The 20,781-nt window shown below is 39.8% G+C and overlaps 1 protein-coding gene and 1 long non-coding RNA gene across 2 annotated transcripts in view; one reads left to right on the top strand and one right to left on the bottom strand.

Moving 5' to 3' along the window:
• Positions 1 to 20,781, bottom strand: part of LOC145452736 (uncharacterized) — a 53,181-nt gene that overhangs the window by 20,137 nt on the left and 12,263 nt on the right. The window contains exons 5-7 of the mRNA XM_080330892.1: positions 16,628 to 16,795; positions 8,912 to 9,073; positions 6,755 to 6,922 (exon numbers count right to left, since the gene is read on the bottom strand). Coding sequence (XP_080187018.1) covers positions 6,755 to 6,922; positions 8,912 to 9,073; positions 16,628 to 16,795 — 498 coding nt within the window. The remainder of the gene's footprint in view (positions 1 to 6,754; positions 6,923 to 8,911; positions 9,074 to 16,627; positions 16,796 to 20,781) is intronic.
• Positions 1,029 to 2,710, top strand: LOC145452776 (uncharacterized). The gene is made up of 2 exons (XR_013919505.1): positions 1,029 to 2,017; positions 2,494 to 2,710. It is a non-coding gene; the product is annotated as an uncharacterized LOC145452776 (long non-coding RNA).

Here is a 20,781-nt window from a genome sequence, read left to right as displayed (position 1 = left end):
CATGACGAGTGCCACAATAACAGCATTTCTTCTGGTATTTACGAGTCTTCGAGGTTGAAGCAGCAATGGCAGACGGATCTGGTTTGGTATCGAGTGCGTAGTCATTAGCTCTATCCGCACATACAGATACCTTGGCGACCGATGCTAACGGCTGCTGGTAGTTTTCAGAGAACTTCTGTGCTTTTTCAAGAGTATCAGCAACTTGGGTGGCCTTCTGAAGTGTAAGGTCCTCATACTCTAGCAATCTTTGTCGTATACTTGAAGAGCGCAATCCGGTGATCATTGCATTCATCACGGACTCCTCCTTGTACTGTGCTGCCGAAATGTCCTTGAATTCGCATTGCTTAGCCAGAGTATGGAGGCTCTGAACGTACTCAGATATGGTCTCCGATGGCTGCTGATTCCTTGTGGCTAACTCATGACGCGCATAGAAAAGATTCTTCTTTTTCACGTACAAGCCCTCAAGAAGTTTCATCGCATCCGTAAAGGTCGATTCTTCCTCAACCAGCGAAAAAGATTCAGCCGACAAGTACCCTGCCATTATACTGAACCTATCGATCTCCGGATCACCATCTCTTCTAGCAGCATCGACGGACGTGAGATACGCCTTTATCATGCGCATCCAGTGCTTGAACTCCTGACCAGCATCATCATCCCTCGGCATAGCCTTTAACACGGGAACGCGAATGAGCGTCTGGTTCGACGCCATAGTAGATCTTTTCAGTTAATAAAATTGTTATGACCTTTATTTCACAGAGTAACCAAGGCTTTTATTAACTGAAAACGAGCACTATACGCAACACAGCTAGGCCTGCAAGTATAAGGTACCAGGAGATGACAAATTAGGAGCGAGACAATATATATAGGGAAAGACAGGTAATCAAGTAATAATTGGTTTAACTAAATATAAAGGAAGAGACAATCGCGCACAAGAATTCACCACAGCAGTCATGTATTTTTATACCATATTATAGCAAAGTAGAGTTGATTCCTCCTAACGACGTCACTCTCCGCCCACTACCCTACACTGTAAAAAATCTGGTAGATTTACTGGGAAATCTCTGTAAATTTTACCACGAATTACCGGTCGCAGCCAATTACTGTGCGAAGCTTGTCATTTTACATTTAGATATGTAATATTACCTTAATATGGCTGTAAAGTAAGTTACCAGAATTTCTTCGCAAAATTACTGACAGTTACTCGTTACTGCAGTTTACCGGGCTATTGGCAAAATTGATTAGCCTCAAAATCGCTGCAGCCAATGTATACGTAGAACTGAATGTTACTGATATATCATTCTAGAGGTGATTTGACCTGATTGAACCTCGTTTGCGAGACTGGGGTCTGTCATACCGAAATTGTTGGCCCTAGTATCAATTTAAGCTTAGTATGGTACAAGAAATAACTGACAATCGTAGCTAATGTGGTACACCGTAGCCATATTATATTATAAGGCAATGGCTGTACGGCCAGTCTCGCTGGTTACATTCGTTGTCACGGATAAGGCTGATAAGTTAGAAAATTAGTTCAGGATGTATAATATTGCTCGGGGAAACTAGAAATATCAGCACCGCATGCTCAGCTGACCATTTGTTAATGGCGGACAAGGCGACCTAGGTTACATTAGGTGACTGCTTTTTCTGAGATTCGTAGTAAACAACTAACGCACAACTGTGACATCACAAGTAGCGTCTAGTTAGGTAAGTACAGTAAGTAGTGAACAACACATGGAATATATATCAATTTATACGAAATTAGATGAAAAAAGGGACTATATGCAATGATAAATGTTTCTGTATGGAAAAAACGACCCAGATCAAACATTATAACGTGGCCAGTAAATATTATTGGTGTCATGTGTCAGCGGATGAATACCATTTATTTCGAAATCGTTCGAGTGTCGTCTGGCCAGTGAGATTTGAGCAAAGGGTGGAGCGAAGCTTGTTGTGCTTGAAGAAAGTGGACACGATCGTTGAAAATTCCTAGGAATGCTGAATGGAATACGCATCTTAAAAGGTAATAGAGTACTACATAGTATTTGTTACCGTGAATATCTGACTCTGCACACCAGCCCTCGATGACTTAGATTTCATGATTGATATATTTCATTCGCCTCATTCTCTGTTCTATTTGGGGATATTTGTCGACTTATATAGTGACCACATACTCCGCTGCGGAGGAGTTGAAACTGTTGGCTTGGTAATGTCATTTTCGGGCCATAGCATAGATATGTTTTCATCCACTGCTGGATTTGTTTGCCACACATGCCACCTTAAATTAGGAACCTTTTGCTTCAATACAGAGATAAAGTCATGAATCTCTGCTATGTCATGTAAAAGGCGGAGCCGTTATCACACAATGTGCCAGTACCGGTACTTCAAAACATGTTATATTTTTGTTAGCCTATTTGTCTTAGTCTTTATAATGTCATGTCCACTGTCCAGGTTAGGAACTTTGCTTTATATAGCGACTTACGCATGAATTCTTTTTAGTGGAACTGCAAGATACTACTTACACAGAAGGAATGAGAACGAGAAAAAGAAACAATTGGAAGTTTGGCCGGTGGTGGAATTAATTCACGTTTTCTTGAGACCACTCGTGTTACTGCATGTCTCCTAAAGAAGAATTAGACCTCCAGCAGCAATATTTTTCCATCGATAACCACTTCATCGTGATATCATGAATGAATATACAGTTTGTTCCAATGTCGTTTTGGAGATGCGAAGAAAATGTTGCGATATTTTTGCATCGGGTTGCTTTGCGATAGGTATGGATGTACGTGAATTTACAAGCTAGTATGTAATCCTGATTTACAGGGACAGCATGAGGTAGGTAGGCGGTAAAATGACAGTCTCGATCGCAAATGTACAGGAGAACATGTAGATTAGGTATACCGGAGGTGACTGTAACATTACAGTCTGGCGTGTAAAGTGAGATTACCGGACGAGTGTACGTTAAATTTACATTGACTAACGGTAATGTTAGATTACCACGAAATGTCTGGCTACCGTGCTTCCAAACATTTCGCGGTAAATCGAGGTTTTTATTTTTTACAGTGTAGATGAAATCGTCTGGCCGGCCGGATGCGTTCCGCGGGCCGTATGTTTGATACCTCTCATCTAGGACGACCACCTTATAAAACCTTGTAAATGTTTCTGACGCGTGTACATTATCAACCAATCAAGTTTGGTTTGCATGTTTATATTTCCTCGGTCACTTTGTAGTTAAATAAACAATATTGCGCTTTGGCTAATAAAATCAATTTAATATAGTGCGAGCTAAGCCGGTAAGTTTACCAACCCCTGCTCTAGTCACATCATTTCTTTACGTACTATGTGCAAAACATATCATGCGTGTGCAAGTACCATAATTACCTATACAAGATCAAGAACAGAAGTCACAACACTAGATTTGCCAACTGAAAAACACTAGATCGACAAAAAAAATACACTAGTTTTGAAATTTAGGTCACATCTAGTGCCATAAAATGTGAGGGAAATATAATGATTGACACCAATGAATTTACGAGAACACTTACCAAATGACAAATTTATCACGTTTTCCGAAGTCCTTTGTTATTTAGACAATATTGATAATTATGTATTTCTCGAAAGCAAATTTAAGTTTTTTTCCGGCTCTAGAACTGAAAAATTCTCGCGAGCATAAATAATATTAGGGTTACTATACGTCCTCTTTTCAGAGGATATGTCATCTTTTTGACTTTTTTAAAGTGTCCTCGGAGGACGGACAAATGTCCTATTTTTTGAGATTTTGTCCCATTTTTAAAAAAAAATATTGGTAAATATAGGGCCAAATTCGACTGATATACCGTAAGTCAGCACTGAAGTAACGCTCCGGCGGGAGCTAAAGCGGAAAGTTGACCTTTTTTTAGTCAACTGACCACGAAGTGTGAAAAATTTAACATATTCTCAGGATTTCCAACCGGTTTTGCAATTATGAACATTTGGAAAAAGTGTCCGCTTTTCACATTTCCAAAATATGATAACTAGGGCTGGGCAAATTCGAGAAACTGGGTGATTCGATTCTGAATCACGTATTATGCTTCGAGTCGATTCGAGTAATCAAGTATCACTAATCATGACGTCATAACACTATGTAAGAAGTCAAAGTTGATATATGTATCTTTTATGCCGCCTCAAAGAATATATTGCCTGTTACGCATCACATTAAAGATACTTTGGTACTTTCCCGACCATACCGATTTCGTTTCACTCCGTGAAAATGTTAGGTGATAATCATGACTCCAGAATTGTGTTATTTGAAGAAAAGTTCGTAACTTTGTAATATGTTTAGTATGCTGCGATAGGCCAATGAAGGTTTCAAGGCTCTCAGAGTGGAAAATAGTATTGAAACTACAATTTCCGGTGATAAATTGACTTGCAGTGGTGAGGAGGGTATAATTTCAATATTCAAAACATCACCCTTTACTACTCGACTCGAATCATTAAAATTATTACTCGAATCATTGTGCTCAACCCTAATGGTAACCCTAAATAATATAATGGACATTCGATCCAATTCGAGTGATGGATTTAAAAATTGGTGGAGCGCCATACACTCACATATCAATGAGTGGTTTTTTACCTTTTCCACAGTCAAAGGATCAAAGAAAGCTACACATGGGCATTTTGAAAATTAAAAACATCAAAACCATGAAGGTCCCATGCAAAACTAGACTTTAGCATTATGACGTCAAGCCATTTTCCAATTCAAATATTGTACTTCCAAAGACATTTACATTATTGGCAACACCAGGGATATATAACTAAGAGCTTATCCGAGGGCTATACAGAATATGCCATCATTTATGAATGGGTTCAGGAAATTTTGGCAAGATGTCATATTCGCTTTTGTCATCAATTCAATTTTGAGACATGAAAACCGGTCCCAGTCTAGGATAAAATAATGGTTAGTTTGCCGGTAGGTGCGTGTTACCTCAGTCGTTGTCATACAAACTTCATCTGTACTGTGATCACGATTAGATTAAAAAAATGCCCGCCATGGCCTGGTAAAAACGACAACATGCACTTCTGAACATCGATATTTTCTAGTCCCGAATAAGAATGACCATTCCATATTTATACAAGGTATCGAATTTCCTGGATTTAATCTCAGGATCTTCACTTTGCTAGTGATAGAAGTGAGCGACAGTAGGGAAATTGACTTATGGGGTTTGCTCATTTGCTAAATGAGCAAGTGTAGAGTGACAAGTGACAATCCGCACAACGCATGCGTACATGCGCAGCCCCCGCTAAACCCGTCGATGCGCTTGGGCAAGCAGTCTCTTGTTGCTGAGCCATGTACAAGCGGCATATTTGGTAGTGCTATAGCTTGCGACATGAGGGCTGAAATTCAATATAACTGCTCTTAATGGAAATCTATAGCGTCGCCCTGATTACAATAATACAAATTAAAAAAATTCATAGCAATAGAACCATCTCAAAACAGCCCTCAAACTCTGAAATCGGCATCATACCGAGCAATCGCTTGACGAAATTTGCCATTGTTACATTCATTGTCCTGCAGCGAAATCATTGTTGGAGCAATGCCGAGTTTCATACTTTGCGGGCTGTTTCGGGGAGGTTTCATAGCCCTGATAAGATTTTAATTCGCATTTTCGAAATCAGTGCGACAGTAGCTTTCGATTGCGACCAATTATATTTAATTGTAATGGTCGGGCCACCACCTATAGCACTTCCAATTATGCTACTTTTAGATTGCTCAGTAACTACAGATAATGTTTGCCCAGGAGTAACCACCAGGAGATGCGTAGCTATCCGTAGGTTGGTAATCTGTAGAGAAACCCGGTCGATCAGGTGTAGGTGAAGAGATCGTGACAGCAATTTCGCACCGGGTTAAGGAGCGGAGACTCTCAGCCGCGTAATAATAGAAATTTATTTATTAAACTGGCGTGCAATGTCAATGTCAATGCAATGACGAGTCTGCGCACACTCAACAACTCACCGCGCAGACCCTTGGACAATGGTGCGTAACGACTAAAAAAAAGGTCATCACTTCGGATTTTTCGTTCGCAACTTAGATTTTCTGTACGCAGAGACCGCCTCATCACTGCGCATTTGCGCACGTGCGCAGCTTAGCGGGAACATTGCTGGCATGGTATGGGGACAGTTTGGGTTTTCGTTTAGCTGCATTTCCATTACGGTGGATTTCTAAAGAAAATGGCCGTGGCCAAATTTGTTTCCTGTTTCATATTTCTTTTGAGACCATATCATATTTAGACTGCAGTGTCCCTTTAAGGCAGTGGTTTTCAACCTTATTTTAGACACGCCCCCCTTTTTGATAATGAAAAATTTTCGCCCCCCTTATTGTCATATCACAAAATTCAACTGGGATGCTAGCAACCCCAACAGATTGTTTGGTGGTATGGTCGGTTATGAATGTTGATGAGAGAATAAAAAATATGAAATTGGGTTTATATAAAGAGAAACACGCATGTATTGGAGGTAAATCCCGCGGAGGGCGAACATTTTTTTCAGGTGACTGCTTCTTCGCGCCCCCTTCAGATGTTTCACGCCCCCTCAAGGGGGGCGCGCCCCCCAGTTCGAGAGCCCCTGCTTTAAGGGGTACGCCGCACTACGCAGTTCAAAGAAGATTGAGAAGCCCAGAAATTGTTTTTGACATCAAATGTCAAACAATGACTGGGGTAGTTTATGGATAGGAGTTTTTTAAGCTGACATAACATATATATACGAAAAATGTTCGACATCATACTGAGATCTTGCTTTCCTTGCAGCTCAGCCGGAAACATTCTAGTTTCTCCGTAGACAGATCGCAACGACCGAATAGCACATGAGTGCATTTGGTGACCTTGACGATATCAGCGACGCCGGGATACGCGTCCGGAGGCAATGTACGGTCGGCGATGAGAAGTTTCCGCAACTGAATGAACATAGAAGTTGACAATAATATTTAGTGAGAATTTCTACTTGCGTATGCTTGGTAACAAAGCTCACATTCATATCTTATAGTTTGGATACGTGCAATGCAATCATGATCACCGAGTCAATACAATAGTATTCATATCATGCATGTCGTTTGAATATGTAAACAAACATCCTCTCATCCAGTTTCCCAACCATTCGTGCCGTATTTGTATACTTGGGATTAGAGGGTTACCATATTCTGAGATCCGAAAAAGAGGAGACTTTTTACAAGTCACAACAGAAGCATTCACTAATACGGGTAATTTGGGTTGAATAAAAAGAGGTCGTTTTCCCGACTCGACTCATGAAAGACCCTTCTTCAGTTGACCTTTTTTAGTCGAACTTGCCGCCGTAATCCAGATTTCTCGTCTATTATTGCGTTTTTTAGTTGTCTCTGTACGAGAGCCTGACTGTCAAAGCTATATAGGAGGATGAATTGCGAAAGAGGAGGACTTCCTCACTGGACCTTTTAGATTTCTTGTAGAAGGAGGACATGTGGAAACCCTTTGTAGGCTATACTACAGCACGTTGGTGGCGTTGATGCATCCGTATTACGTCACTCTACATTACAACCTCTAATTCAGGGGTCACCTGACTCAAAACGGGTCGCGGACCACTTTTCAAATTTAGTAACCGACGCGGGCCGCATGAATTCAATATCGATATAGGATAGGCAACCACGTTTTAAAACTCTACGTCCCTACATCGCTGTGCTACCTAACCTAGGCTGTGGGCATAGTGACCACAATAGAAGTAATATTTTAATAATGGAATACCAATACAACAAAAAATCAATATCATCAATTTCATTTTATTTTGAACTCTTTTGAGCTGTGCACGATACTTTGAAACGCTTTTCAGCGACCAGGGAATCGATAGTGAGGCTGGCGAGACACGTTACTAGCTGAAAGACCATCTCCACGTAGACGTAAAGCTTGATCTTGTATGGCAATCCTAAGTCAGTGGTTCTCAAACTTTTTTTTGACACGCCACCCCCCGTTATGTTACTTAAAAAATCTGCGTGCCCCTTATTGTCGTATCACAACATGCAACAATCCTATAACGGATGGTTTGATAGCATGGAAGGTTATGACTGTTGATGGGAGAATTCTATAATATGAATTCCGGACTATACACAGAGCAATAACTATGAACTTGAGATGCATCGCGCGGTACGCGAAAAGAAGTTTCAGTTGACCACGGCTTCGCGCCTCCTTCAGATGCTTGTACAATTGTACATGTACACCCCCAGTTTGAGAACCACTGCCCTATAGGCTATAGGCCGTTATCTCCGCGTCTTGGTATAGGCAGTGTTTGGGCCATTGCACCTCAAGGCGATATGCCCATTCATATCAGCTGATTCTCCCTCGATTAAATGCTGTTGTGCCATCGCCAAAGCCGTTGAATATTGATATTGGGCACAGGAGAACAGCTTATTTTGAAACGGCAATAACAATATGTTGAAACAGTAGTCAATTTCGGCATTTGAAAATGGTTTTCTTAGCTTTCTTCCGAAATCTCAAATCAAGTCGCGGGCCGCAAAATATAACCTCATGCGGCCCGTGTGTTGGTGACCCCTGCTCTAATTCAACCTAATCCAATAGGTCGAAGGAAATCTGCTGCGCTAATAGTTTCAACATAAAACAGTTTTTATGATGGTGAATTATTAATAGTTTTTGATTTCATATGCAATAAGACCTTGCAAACATGAATCATCATGGTCTATCAGCAATCCAACATATCGACTACACTCCCGTTCCACTGTAAATTGTAGGCCGAACTCACTTCCAAGACCCCTTGGTATTACTGCGCGGTCTGCTGGTAGGTTCAAGCAATCTACCGGTAAGGCCGCGCGATCTACCGGTATATTGCAATCGCCTTTTTGAGCATGAGATGAGCATGATAGATATAATACTGAACAACTAAACAGGACAAATAAACTCACAGAGATATCGTTGTCTTTACATCCAATGAAGAATTCAGAGAGTTTACGTCTCGTCAAATTGTCGAACTGTATCTCTTTGCAACAGATGGACTTGATTGTAAATGCGATATTGCGATATTCGTGGGCTGGCGTCTCGGCATCGATTACTAGAAGACTCGAGAGCTGTAACATAAGACGTAATGACGTATTGAACAACACCGATTGCAGTGCAAATACAGTATGCAATTATAAATCGAATCACTTCTATGTTATGATTTTGAAATATAGCATAAATAAGAATTGCCTGCATATGAATAGAGATATGACTTCGTATACGTTTCGCTGGTGATGCCGTAGACTTTAACTTTCAAGTCTTAACAACGGCAATAGTCCTAATTAGATTACGATTATAAATGACATCAATTTCGCCGTGCCACCAATGCACTGATGCTACATTCTGACTGTTACCTGACCGTGCACCGGCCAGAAGATGTCTCTGAATTAAGAGTATAGCCGTTGGCTGATGCTGTTATGGTCGGTCAGTCGAGCATCTGTGTAGACTGCGCAGAACAGCACAAAGTTGTAGATAAATAAGATATTCCCATGTTCTATGACATGCATAAAATGCCTTTGAATCGAAGAAACAAGGATTAAGATTGAAGTGACTTACTGGTCGAAGTAGTCACTCTGAGTAAAATCATTTAGGACGCATCTTACCGAACAACTTCGACCAGTAGAGAAAAATGGTTTGTCCCTTGAATAAGTACCATGTTTGAATGGGGTCCGATCCGCGCCAGTGGCTTTTGATTTAGCTCGTGGTCAGCTACGTTTGAGCTAAGCTCAAGTATGGTAAGAGAAGGGATTGGACACACAAATCGTCAAAATATCAATATGCTACGTGCTACGATTGCACATGATTATTTTTGACAAAATATTCAACTGATAGTTATTTTAGCTCTCAGCGTGATTTACCTCCACCACATTATTATTATTATTGCTCTGTGTGTAACCCGAATTCAATATTTGATAAGTCACATAACCAACCATGGTATCAAATTATGCGTTGGGATTGCAAACATAATCGTTGCTCTTTTAAATTTTTTTCTTGGATGACGATAAGGAGGCATGTAATTTTTATTGTCATAAAAGGGGGGGCGTGTCCAAAAAAGTTTGAGAACTACAGTTGTGGTCAAATCGGAAGTTTCGAAAAATACGTTTGAACTTCCCGTGATGCTGATGAATTCCACGGCGTCATAATATAGGCTAATCTAATGTCATCGTAGTGATCGTACCATCTCTGATCCATAGTTTCGGGAGATAATGATATTGCAGCCTTTCAGAGGCGATTACTCAAAGCCGCCTGATTGATCTTCGGAATGTTTTACGTTCATCTCAGGGTAGTTCGATTATTCTCTGATTCTATGGAAAACACCGATATGAAATGAAGAAAAAACTTAGGACATGCATCTATTTGCTCAACAATTCATTGAGCTGCCTATTACTGGACAAAAATGGATGCTTGGGAAAATCTTTACATCACATATAAATGTCTATTCTCTACAAATATATTCTTGAGTATATTATGCCTAATATTGCTTTTCGTTTAAATGCAACATTAGACAGAAATATGTCAAAATTGAAGTTATAGCAGACATATATCAATGTACGCATGGGCGTAGCCAGAAAAACAGATTCGATGAGGGGAAAATTCAATGAGGTAAAAGATGACCCCATTAAAAATATGAAAATATATTCTAAAAAAAACTATGTTATTGGGCCTTTGTTGGGCGATTACCACAAATTTTAGAGTTGTATTTCACCCACAGACATAAGTTATGGTGCATCAGTATCAGGGCTGTAGAGTCGGTAAATTTTACCACCGACTCTGGCTCCGACTCCGACTCCACACATTTTCAATATACCGACTCCGACTCCTGGGTCTTTAAACGTACCGACTCCGACTCCTGAGTCTATAAACGTACCGACTCCGACTCCGACTCCGACTCCAGCATTATTACCAATTTACTTCGAAATTATATGCCACATTGTCGGTTGAATGACTATCATACAACCATTAAACATATGCAAACATATGCATAACGGTGGCATGCTAAATTGTTTCATTGTGGGACAGCTCAAATTATACACTATGCAATTAACACGAAAGAAAGATTTGCTAAATATCCTTCCTTTTTCAGGTTTTATAACATGGAATCTCTAATATTCTGGAATGTATGAATCATTCAAATATGGCAGATATCCAATCCTGTACAATAAAAATGTAGAGGGTTGTGGATTAAAATCCAAATGTAGCTCTTGTGTATTAGTCAGCAACTAACAAAGAGATTGAACTTACTAATTTTGTCATTGCACACTATACTGATTACAAGCACACACACTCTTACTACTAATAGACATTGGTCATAAATGGAATTTAGTGAAGTATAGTCAAAGACCATAATACATGTAGTTGATCAAGTATTCAAGGATTTGGATTTGCTGTCTTTCTTAATCATTTGTTCGACCCAAACAGCTAAGCTACACTACAAATCTTTTTATTTTGTCTAGTGGGAAGCATCGTCTGGTCATATTTAGATCATTTTTACAATTTTACAAAACCAGCCGATGCATTTGCTCTGTCACAGTATTATGGTATAATTCCAAAAATTGCATCAATTTTAACTGCATCGCGAAAACGCATATTGCGATTTTCTTCCCCTGTGCAACTGAGTTGTAATTTGCAATTAATGTCTAATTTTATCTATACCGGGGTTGGCAACTTTTTAGGCCAAAGGGACACATGAGATTTACGAACAATTGCGCGGACAACTGGCATGTTGATAACCTTTTTTTAGTCGTCCGATAGGAGCGAACCGAATTTGGTAACATTGCAAACAAGACTTATATTAATACGCTCTAAAATTGATAGGAATTCGTCATGAAACTGTGCAGTGCGCAACCAGGCCGCGGTCGCGAATTTTTTTTTTGCAAGATAATGACTGAATTATATCAATAAATATGTTGCTAACATACATTGGGGGTCGCATCTGTATACCACTGGGCTCATTTCGCGAGGACAGTATTACTCGACGTTTAGACATATAGCAAAATCGACGGTATCAGTGAACATGCCTCTATCATTTTGTGTAAATATTTTGTCGCCGATCTCGCTGCCAGTGCACAAGCGAAGCCGCATGTTGGACGACACGTTATCTCGTAATTGCGAATATAGTTAGACTCAATTCTGTGAATAATATGTATTTATAATTTTCAGAAGGGGGCTCAAATACTGAATGCAAGAAATCTAGTGACAATGAATCATGCGAAGTACCGAGGAAAATTTCAAGTCAAATAAATCTGCTTTGAAATATTCTACTTTATGGTCATATACGAAGATCTAGAATAAATGTGGCTGGCCCCTGGATATGTCAATGCGTCAGAACTGTTGTTTTAGTCATCATCAAATTTCGCGGTCATGCTAATTAAATTTTGGTTGGCCTTTCAATTTTACCTGATGTCATAAATAATTTCGAGAATTATCTCGCAGGTCACACCTAACCTTCTCGTGTGCCTAATTTGGCCTGCGTGCCACGGGCTGGCCGGACCTGATCTGTATGGTTATTAATAACAGTGATTGGTGGTACATAAAAATTCTATTGACAATTCTTTGAAAGCACATGTTTTCATGATAGAGAAGTTGGAGCCGGAGTCGGAGTCGAAGTCAGGGTTATTCTCACAAACTCCGACTCCGACTCCAGTCAGTATTTTCCCCACGACTCCGACTCCGACTCCAGCTAATATAGTTTTCACGACTCCGACTCTGACTCCATCAAGCGAAAATTAGCCAGACTCCGACTCCACCGACTCCGATTCCGACTCCACAGCCCTGATCAGATTCCCTGCACTTCAGCGCAATGCACGAATTCATTTTTAAGTTAATGGTTGAATTTGATCAATAATATTATTACATGCACTGGCTTTGGGCACCCCATATGGCAATCAAACGAACCTCTTGAGGGCTGTTAATGGTTGAATTTGATCAATAATATTATTACATACACTGGCTTTGGGCACCCCATATGGCAATCAAACGAACCTCTTGAGGGCTACGTCCCCTATACCTCACATGTTACTACTCCTCAAAAAATAATAGTTGTTATTGGGTCAACGCTGGAAAGCCTGGATTACCTCGTGTGGTTGTTAGCTGATCATTGCCAGGAGTGCCATGGTGACCTATATCATTTTATTTTGTCAAGTAAGCTCTGCTTGAGGGTGTGGAGCCACAATCTTTGTGGAGGTCAGCAACAACCCCAAATTCAAACTGCAGTTGCTCCTCGTTTTTGTGAGATGGGCATAAACATCTTCAAACATTGCATTTGACGTTCTTTGTGGTCGTTGTTAGACAAACAATGTGAGTGCGAAGAGTTTTGCAGCAATAAAACTAGATTGCCCCTTCTACTGAGCTGCCGGATATTCAAGGCACAATCGTAAAGACGCAGGTTTTCTCAAAATCAGTGTTGTATTCTTTGTCGATTTAAGTATTCTCTGGAATGTGTTTGAAAATAATATTTATACACTCTAGTAGTCCTCCTCTTTTATAGCAACAACCATATTATGGTTGGTGCCCTTGTCCAGATCGTCAACAAACAACGCCACGTCAATCAGCCCCGCAGACGGAAACCCCATTTTCCCTACAATCTCCCTCAATGTAGACTCAGATAAGTCGATAATATTCGCATGATGCTTCACCAGCTTAAAACCTTCCTATTAATGTTGGCTAATGCCCATGCTTCAACGTGGATGCAAAATAAAATATGCATAGAGCTCTAGCAACCCTCGATGCTCTAGCTCGATAACTATTTAAACTGTGAACGAAACATCCAGACCTTTGAAATTTTAGATCACTTTCGCCACCCCATAGGTCTTCGTGCATGGCTCCAGGAGTTTTCAAAGTGGATGCCTCCAAAAATGACAGTGCCAAATAAAATAAAGGCCAGCTCCAGAAGTTCTTTGTAATGATCTCTCGTCTGAGTGACTTTCACAGCTGTCTCCAATACATTCCACATCTCATTTGTCACGTCAACCACAGCATAGAATTTAAAATGATCAGTTGACGAGTTCTCAAATGTATTGTGGTGGATATGACGTCATCTTCTTTTGAATCACTTGAACCAGAGAACAACAGGAGAAGATGAAGATACCAGGGCTTCCGAAAATACTGAAGCAGGCCAAGCATCTGCTCTAAAAGAATGCAGGTTCTTTGGTGCCGATCGGCATCGAAGCATATCCCCTGGATCATTTTCTTTAAATCCTCGTCTTTCAGAATATAAAAGATAGCCCAGCTTGTGTTTTTCATATCCCAGATGCGTGATTGGCCATTATCTGTCACTAGCATATGCAGTCCGTCAACAGTCTCCATTCCAGTGACATCTGGGATTAGTTTGCTATCCCCGTGTACAATGAGTGGAAACTCTGGGTCTAACTAATATTTAATTTCTTCGGAGATGAATATTGACGACTAAACTAACGCAGTCGTTCTCAACCGCCGGTTCTTGACAAGTTTCCTGCCACTCCACTAGGAGTAGGGCCGTCGTTTATTAATTAGAAAAAAAGGACAATCAAATTATAAATGAATTTAGAAGTGTGGAACGTATTTCTGTAGAGAATTCCTGGTCTAATTTGGGCCTGCGTCACATTGGTGCAAGCGTTATGCGAAACTGTTTAGAAGTTGTCTACCCAACGTTTCGGACAAGTTATATGTGATAGCTACCGAGTTTTTGAAACAAACTTCGTAAGATTTCGATTCTGCAGTGAAGCGACACTTGGCATTATATAAATATAGAGGATATAAAAAACAGCTAAGTCGCATTTCCTACAAAGGACACCAAACAATCAAAATCAGGTTAGTAGTTTTGAACAGGAGTCCGCGAGCCTCGTATTACGGAAACTTTAATATAACCACGTTTAAATATCTAGCATCAAAAAGGCAGCATTAAATAGAGTTTCTAATATTACATTTAAGTTGCAGTTTATCGTAATTTAATTTAGGGTGAATTTTGGTTTTTGAAGGTTCAATGGTCCGCGACATTTGCCTTGTAATTTTACCGGTCCTCAAGATTAGAAAGGTTGAGAACCACTGTATTAATGCCTCGCGGCCCTCGTGGTCATACTGGGTGGTACAGGATTTTTTTAATTGTGAAACAAAGAAATAATTAATCTATTTGCGCTTCCTCGCGTTAGGATCCCAATTATAGGCCTACAAAATGGCTTGCATTTGCCGTATTTCCTCATAATAGGCTGTTCGGAAGCGATACCTAACGTGAAAGTGGCTCATAGAATCTGTACGTGTTTCTCATAACCGCCTGTAATCAAAGCTACTGACGATCCGAGTGCTATCAATTATAGGGGCACTGCGCTCTAAAAATGATGTTTTCTCAAATTGAAGCCCAGATAAAAAAAATTCTGGGCCGCAGCCATTTTCTTCACAACGCCCCGCAATGGAGCTGCAATTAAATGAATTTTGTATTAGACTAACGGCTGCACGTCATCGATTCTTAACCCGTTGCGAAATTTCTGGCGAGATATCCTCACCTTCGCACTTGCTCGAAGCGATCTCCATATTGTAGCTCAATTTCGTTATGTATAGTATATTGTAAGCATATGCTGCGACACTCAGTGTGCTTGCAAATGATTCAACAGCACGAACTCTCAATGTCACTTGCAACATATGCCTTATAATCACACTGTCGATGCTCTGTTGTACAACGTACATTACTGGTACCCTGCTGTGCCAATGCCGTCTGATCGAATGCGGAATTAATATAGATGTATAATTTGTGTATTAACGAATGCACAATTCACAAAAATGATATATCGAAGGTGATTATACTGTGTAAAGTACTGCAACAATATTTATTGACCAAGAACGTATTCGATGGCTGTGACTTCATTCGGATAATTCCCTGTAGGGGCCATCTGTTTCTAATATTTATGATGAATTTGAAAGTAACCTTGAGAATGTTCATTGTTCAATTTTGGCTAGTGTCAGATCATAAGACACTAGCATAGCACATCACAGTACATGTAGCGTACAACCGAGCCTCGATCAGTATGGTGATTATACAAATACATACATATGTTGCAAGTGGCATTGAGAGTCCGTGCTGTTGTATCATATGGATTGTAATTGAACAGTATATTCATATTGAAATAAACCCGAATATTTTCGGCTGACACTCGTCAGGGGTAATCGACAGCTATACGCTGTTCTTTTGAATTCTCTACTAGTTGCTGACGATTACCTCTGACGAGTGTCGGCCGAAAATATTCGGGTTCATTTCAATATAAATATACTATTCAATTGTATATTGAAGTTCTGTACCTCCAAGAAGCTGTTGATATGGATTGTGGCAGCAAAGTGAGTGACAGATCATATGTTTTCCGCGTACTGCATAAAGAAATGAAGCTACAATATGGGGGGTCGCGTCGAGTAAGTGCGACGCTGAAGATATCGCACCAGAGATTTCGCAACGGGTTTAGAAACGCGGTAGCCGGAGCATAACGGGTATTATGCAAAATTGATTCAATTGCAGCTAGAAAAATACAGCTTGTCACGACACGATAACTTTGTTCATAACTTTTTCACTTCAAATTTAGAGCGAATGACATTGTTGTTTCATAGATACGAGCTTTCGTGTCAAGTTGATATGATATGAATACGGAAAATCTGCGACTTACCGAGATCTTACTTTGCTTGCAGCTCATCCCGAAACATTTCACTTTCTCATTCGACAGATGAGAGTACCAGAATACCACAAGAGGGCATTTGGTGGCGTTGACGACATCTGCGACGTCGGGATACGCGTCCGGAGGCATTGTAGGATCAAAGATGACCAATTTATGAAGCTGGACGAACAAAAGCTTACATTCATATTTTGCGAGGATTTTAACACAAGTATGCTTGGTAGAAGAGCTCTCTTTTGGATTCTATTATTTGAATATGCTCTGCCACTATCGCTCATGTGATCCGTCCTATAGGTCGATTTCGAGCATACGGACGAATAATATTAGTGTATGTTGAGCAACTTCCGCACAACTACGTTTAATTATTATAATATTTTCAGCATAAAAGCGCAACTTTGGACGGTTTTAAGATTATGATTCGAGCTTATTCGATTTTTGCTCGTGATTTTACCTGGGAAAAGATTTCGTGAACGTTAAACCCATTCTTATCAATATATCCAGGCCGTGGTATTTTTGTCATATGCGAAAATACCAAAAATAGCTTATTTGTAGCATTTTTCAGATTTTTATTTTAGCAGTTTTGGCATCGGCACCAATTCATTTGTGTATACTCGAATTAACGATGTATAACGCTGTTTAGCATATAACCTCTCATGCCAAACGGAAGTCACTAAACATGCAGTATCCACTTTGCTTCATCAAACATTGAGAGTAAAACCGAATTTATATCGGTGTTGGAGAGTCAATTTACGCAATGCAAAAATCGACTGCTCCTTCAATATCTATTTCGAATAGTCGATTCGATATGCGTGCATAATTACCTGCATTCACACAGATTACAACACCACTTATTGTAACAATTCAAAACCGTTGTTGACCCGTTTTGATCACAGCCCCTCACTCGCTAACCAATGGTTAGAAATCACGTGTGGCTTTAATGTACGATATAATATGAAAAAATATCCCACCTGCAAACAAAACAAAAAGACAGTAACGGATTGAATGTTTGTAGGCCTGTGTATGGTACTCATTGATGGGGGTTACTTCTTGGAGACTGGGGCATTCTATACTGAGTAAGTGTTCAATTGTTAATAGAAGAAACTCATATCACTGTTATCCAACGGGACACTGCACTCTATCAGCGATTGTACCATATGCTGACAGATGCTGATATTTTCATTAACAATGAAATTTTATATACGCATCGAGCTAAATGCAGCATGGGGCGCGGATGTCGAGTTCATAAGGTAATAAAATGCACGGGCGGCGAAAACTGGAAAATGCCTATAGTCTTTGAGCTACACCCAAAGATTACGGCTCCCATTCACGGCTTCAAAATATGCTAATTACCAACGAAAACCCAGCTGTTGCGAAGAATCCAATTCACTTCAATTTATTGATCATCTTCTTCCCAATCGCTGGATATCATTTTGCTTATCAATTCACCGTATATCGTAAATCCAGATTTCAGTACACGAGTTTTTGGCCTCGACCCAAGGATTTTCAGTCATATTACATGGATCCCTGGATGGTAGACCACGGCCTTCCGCAGGGTTCACGGACCTCAATTTAGGAATTTGGCGTTACACAGTTGTTTTGTCGCTTCAGACTCATTCCAATAATTACTGACATTTCATAAAAATCCATATATTTTCAGAAAGCCTTATTTTTAGCATTTTAAGATTTTTATTTTTGGGAGTTTTGGCATTTCTTTCCCGAAATGCCAAAAATAACAAAGCCAGAATATAACCAACACGTTTATATCGGAATATATCTTGGTAATTCCATTATAGTCATCCCATAGATTAAATCTCATAAGTTATCGTGAAACGTTCTCCAGAAAGTGAAAATTCGATAGCACGTAGGGTGTGATATACTATGTGTCTCGTGTGAAATGTTCATAGGAAGGAATGAGATACATCGAGTACGATCCCGTATTTCTACCTTATCTATATATGTGTGTGATACAATGTATACCACACAATTCAACATGACATTTTGGAAATGATTCCTATACTGTTGGCACGGTTGATTCAATAAAATTACAAGCTGTCCGTGTGATCTTGCTATATGCGTGTAAAAGACAGGCTCTGTGGTACGTCAGCCAACAAAGCCGTTCAGTGTCGTGGACGCCGGTCGTCGAAAAGAAGATATACGCAGCGAATTGTAAAAGTAACCTTCTGGAGTCAGAATACACAAGTCAAAGACTGCGTACTGCGTTATAACGTTATTGTTTCGGAAGAGAAATGCAGCAGCAAGTGGGGATCATTGATCGGATGCTCGATTTCCCAAAAGGTCCTATGTTCCGCTGCAGTTCATGTCGTCTTCGATCAAAATGACATATATACTTTCGAATTGCCGAATTGCTTTTGACGTGATATGGTGAAATGTCAGGTTAAATGTATACCAAGCATTACGCAGCGTACGCTAAACGCAGCTTTGTATGAAGAATAAGTGATATTTTAAGTCTGATATTTAGTTAGCGACATTACGATTTTATCGCCTCGCGATAACGGAAGGTAATGGATTGTAACTGAAATCTCACGCCACTACACGAAATCGTACATGCAAATAGGTATCTTATTTCGAAGTATGTGATAATAAGCAGTAAGCTCTTTTCAAATGGAAAAGTCGGCACAAGCTCTCAACTTGGTCTCATTGGCGTTAATGGACCTCTTTGCAGTTAACTGCAGACGTTTCGTAGAGTTTTATGCGTCGCAACAGAATTAGTCCGACTCGTTTATAGCATGAGCCTGCGCTGTGTAGTAAATATTGCTCGGCAACTAGTGGACTATGGCAGTGCTCTCAAAATGGTTTGCACGCTGCACCCTATGGTTAGGAAGGGGTATACTAAAGTGTATCACAAACTTGTCACGCTAAAAGTGGGTTTTCATCGTTTTTGATATGGCGGCACATCACCAAAGAAATTATTAGCGTGTGGTGATCCAACGCTCTATCGATCAACCTTATGACAAAGTTGGTTGACTTTTTAACATGACCTGACTGAGTTGACTTTTGAATCGAAGCAATATATTTTCGAGTCAATTTCAAGTTATCAAGTAATCGATGTCGACTAAGTAAGATACTGCACATATACGTTTATGTTCTCGACACGGTGCTGTGACCAATGTGAAAAATCAACTATTCTGCGATTGTACAGTATAGGGTTGTTCAGAATAACTTTTTTCCAAATTCCGGGGATTCGTTAATTAAATTGTTAGGTTGCTTCAAGGAAATATATTTTGGTAATTAAAATGGTAATGATAAATAACGCAAAGTCAGTAAAAAATATCTTGAGACATGATAGGAAATGAAACATAGGTATTGGTAACGACATTTTGGGTGTTATATAGATTAAAGTCCATGTGGTATCTCGAAGTGTTACACAAGAAATGTGGTATGGCATGATCTGTATATAATGCGAAATAATCAGAGGAAGTAATTCGTATTTATATATGCATGTTGTACACGTGAGATATTCACATCGATTTGACATTACGTTTTGGAAGGATTCAATAAATATTTGAGTGGTGAAGACTTGAGCAAAGAAAGTTGTCATTGTGGTTTAGAGTGCATACGTGTGTACAAGTCAGACTCTCTGTGGTACGTCAGTCCAAGCCACTCACTGCATTTGGATGCCGATCCGTCTAAAGGAAGATATATGCAGCTAATTGTCATAAGTAACCTTCTGGAATCAGATTACGCAAGTTTAACACCATAAAGACATTCGCTCTGCGTTAGAAACGCTGTACATCAAATTTGATTCGATTCTGACTAGTAGAAGTGAACGCGCAAAAGTGTGAAATGTTTAGTTTAATATAAACCACATTGCACAAAAAACTTTCTAATTTTTCTGTCAACCGCATGAAACTATTGAGCTGCACGCACTGGAACGCTACAATGGCGGTTTATAAGTTTTTCGTACCATCCGACATCAAGTTCCCGAATCTTCAGGATTAGCCTACTATTGCTAACATCAAATGAGGTAGATTATTACTGAATGTTGATCCGTTGATAGATTTTTGCTACATCAGATGTTATCGTAAAGCTCCGACACAGTTATTCAAATTGTGTCAGAAATCGATCAACGAAATCACGGATTTGATTTCATGCGTTGTTCGATAGCGATATAATTCCGTCATTGTCTT

This window comes from Botryllus schlosseri, chromosome 12 (genome assembly GCF_051294905.1).
Source record: "Botryllus schlosseri isolate E-star chromosome 12, Bs_hap1, whole genome shotgun sequence".
Taxonomy (NCBI): Eukaryota; Metazoa; Chordata; class Ascidiacea; order Stolidobranchia; family Styelidae; genus Botryllus; species Botryllus schlosseri.
This window is presented reverse-complemented; position numbering and strand designations above follow the sequence as displayed.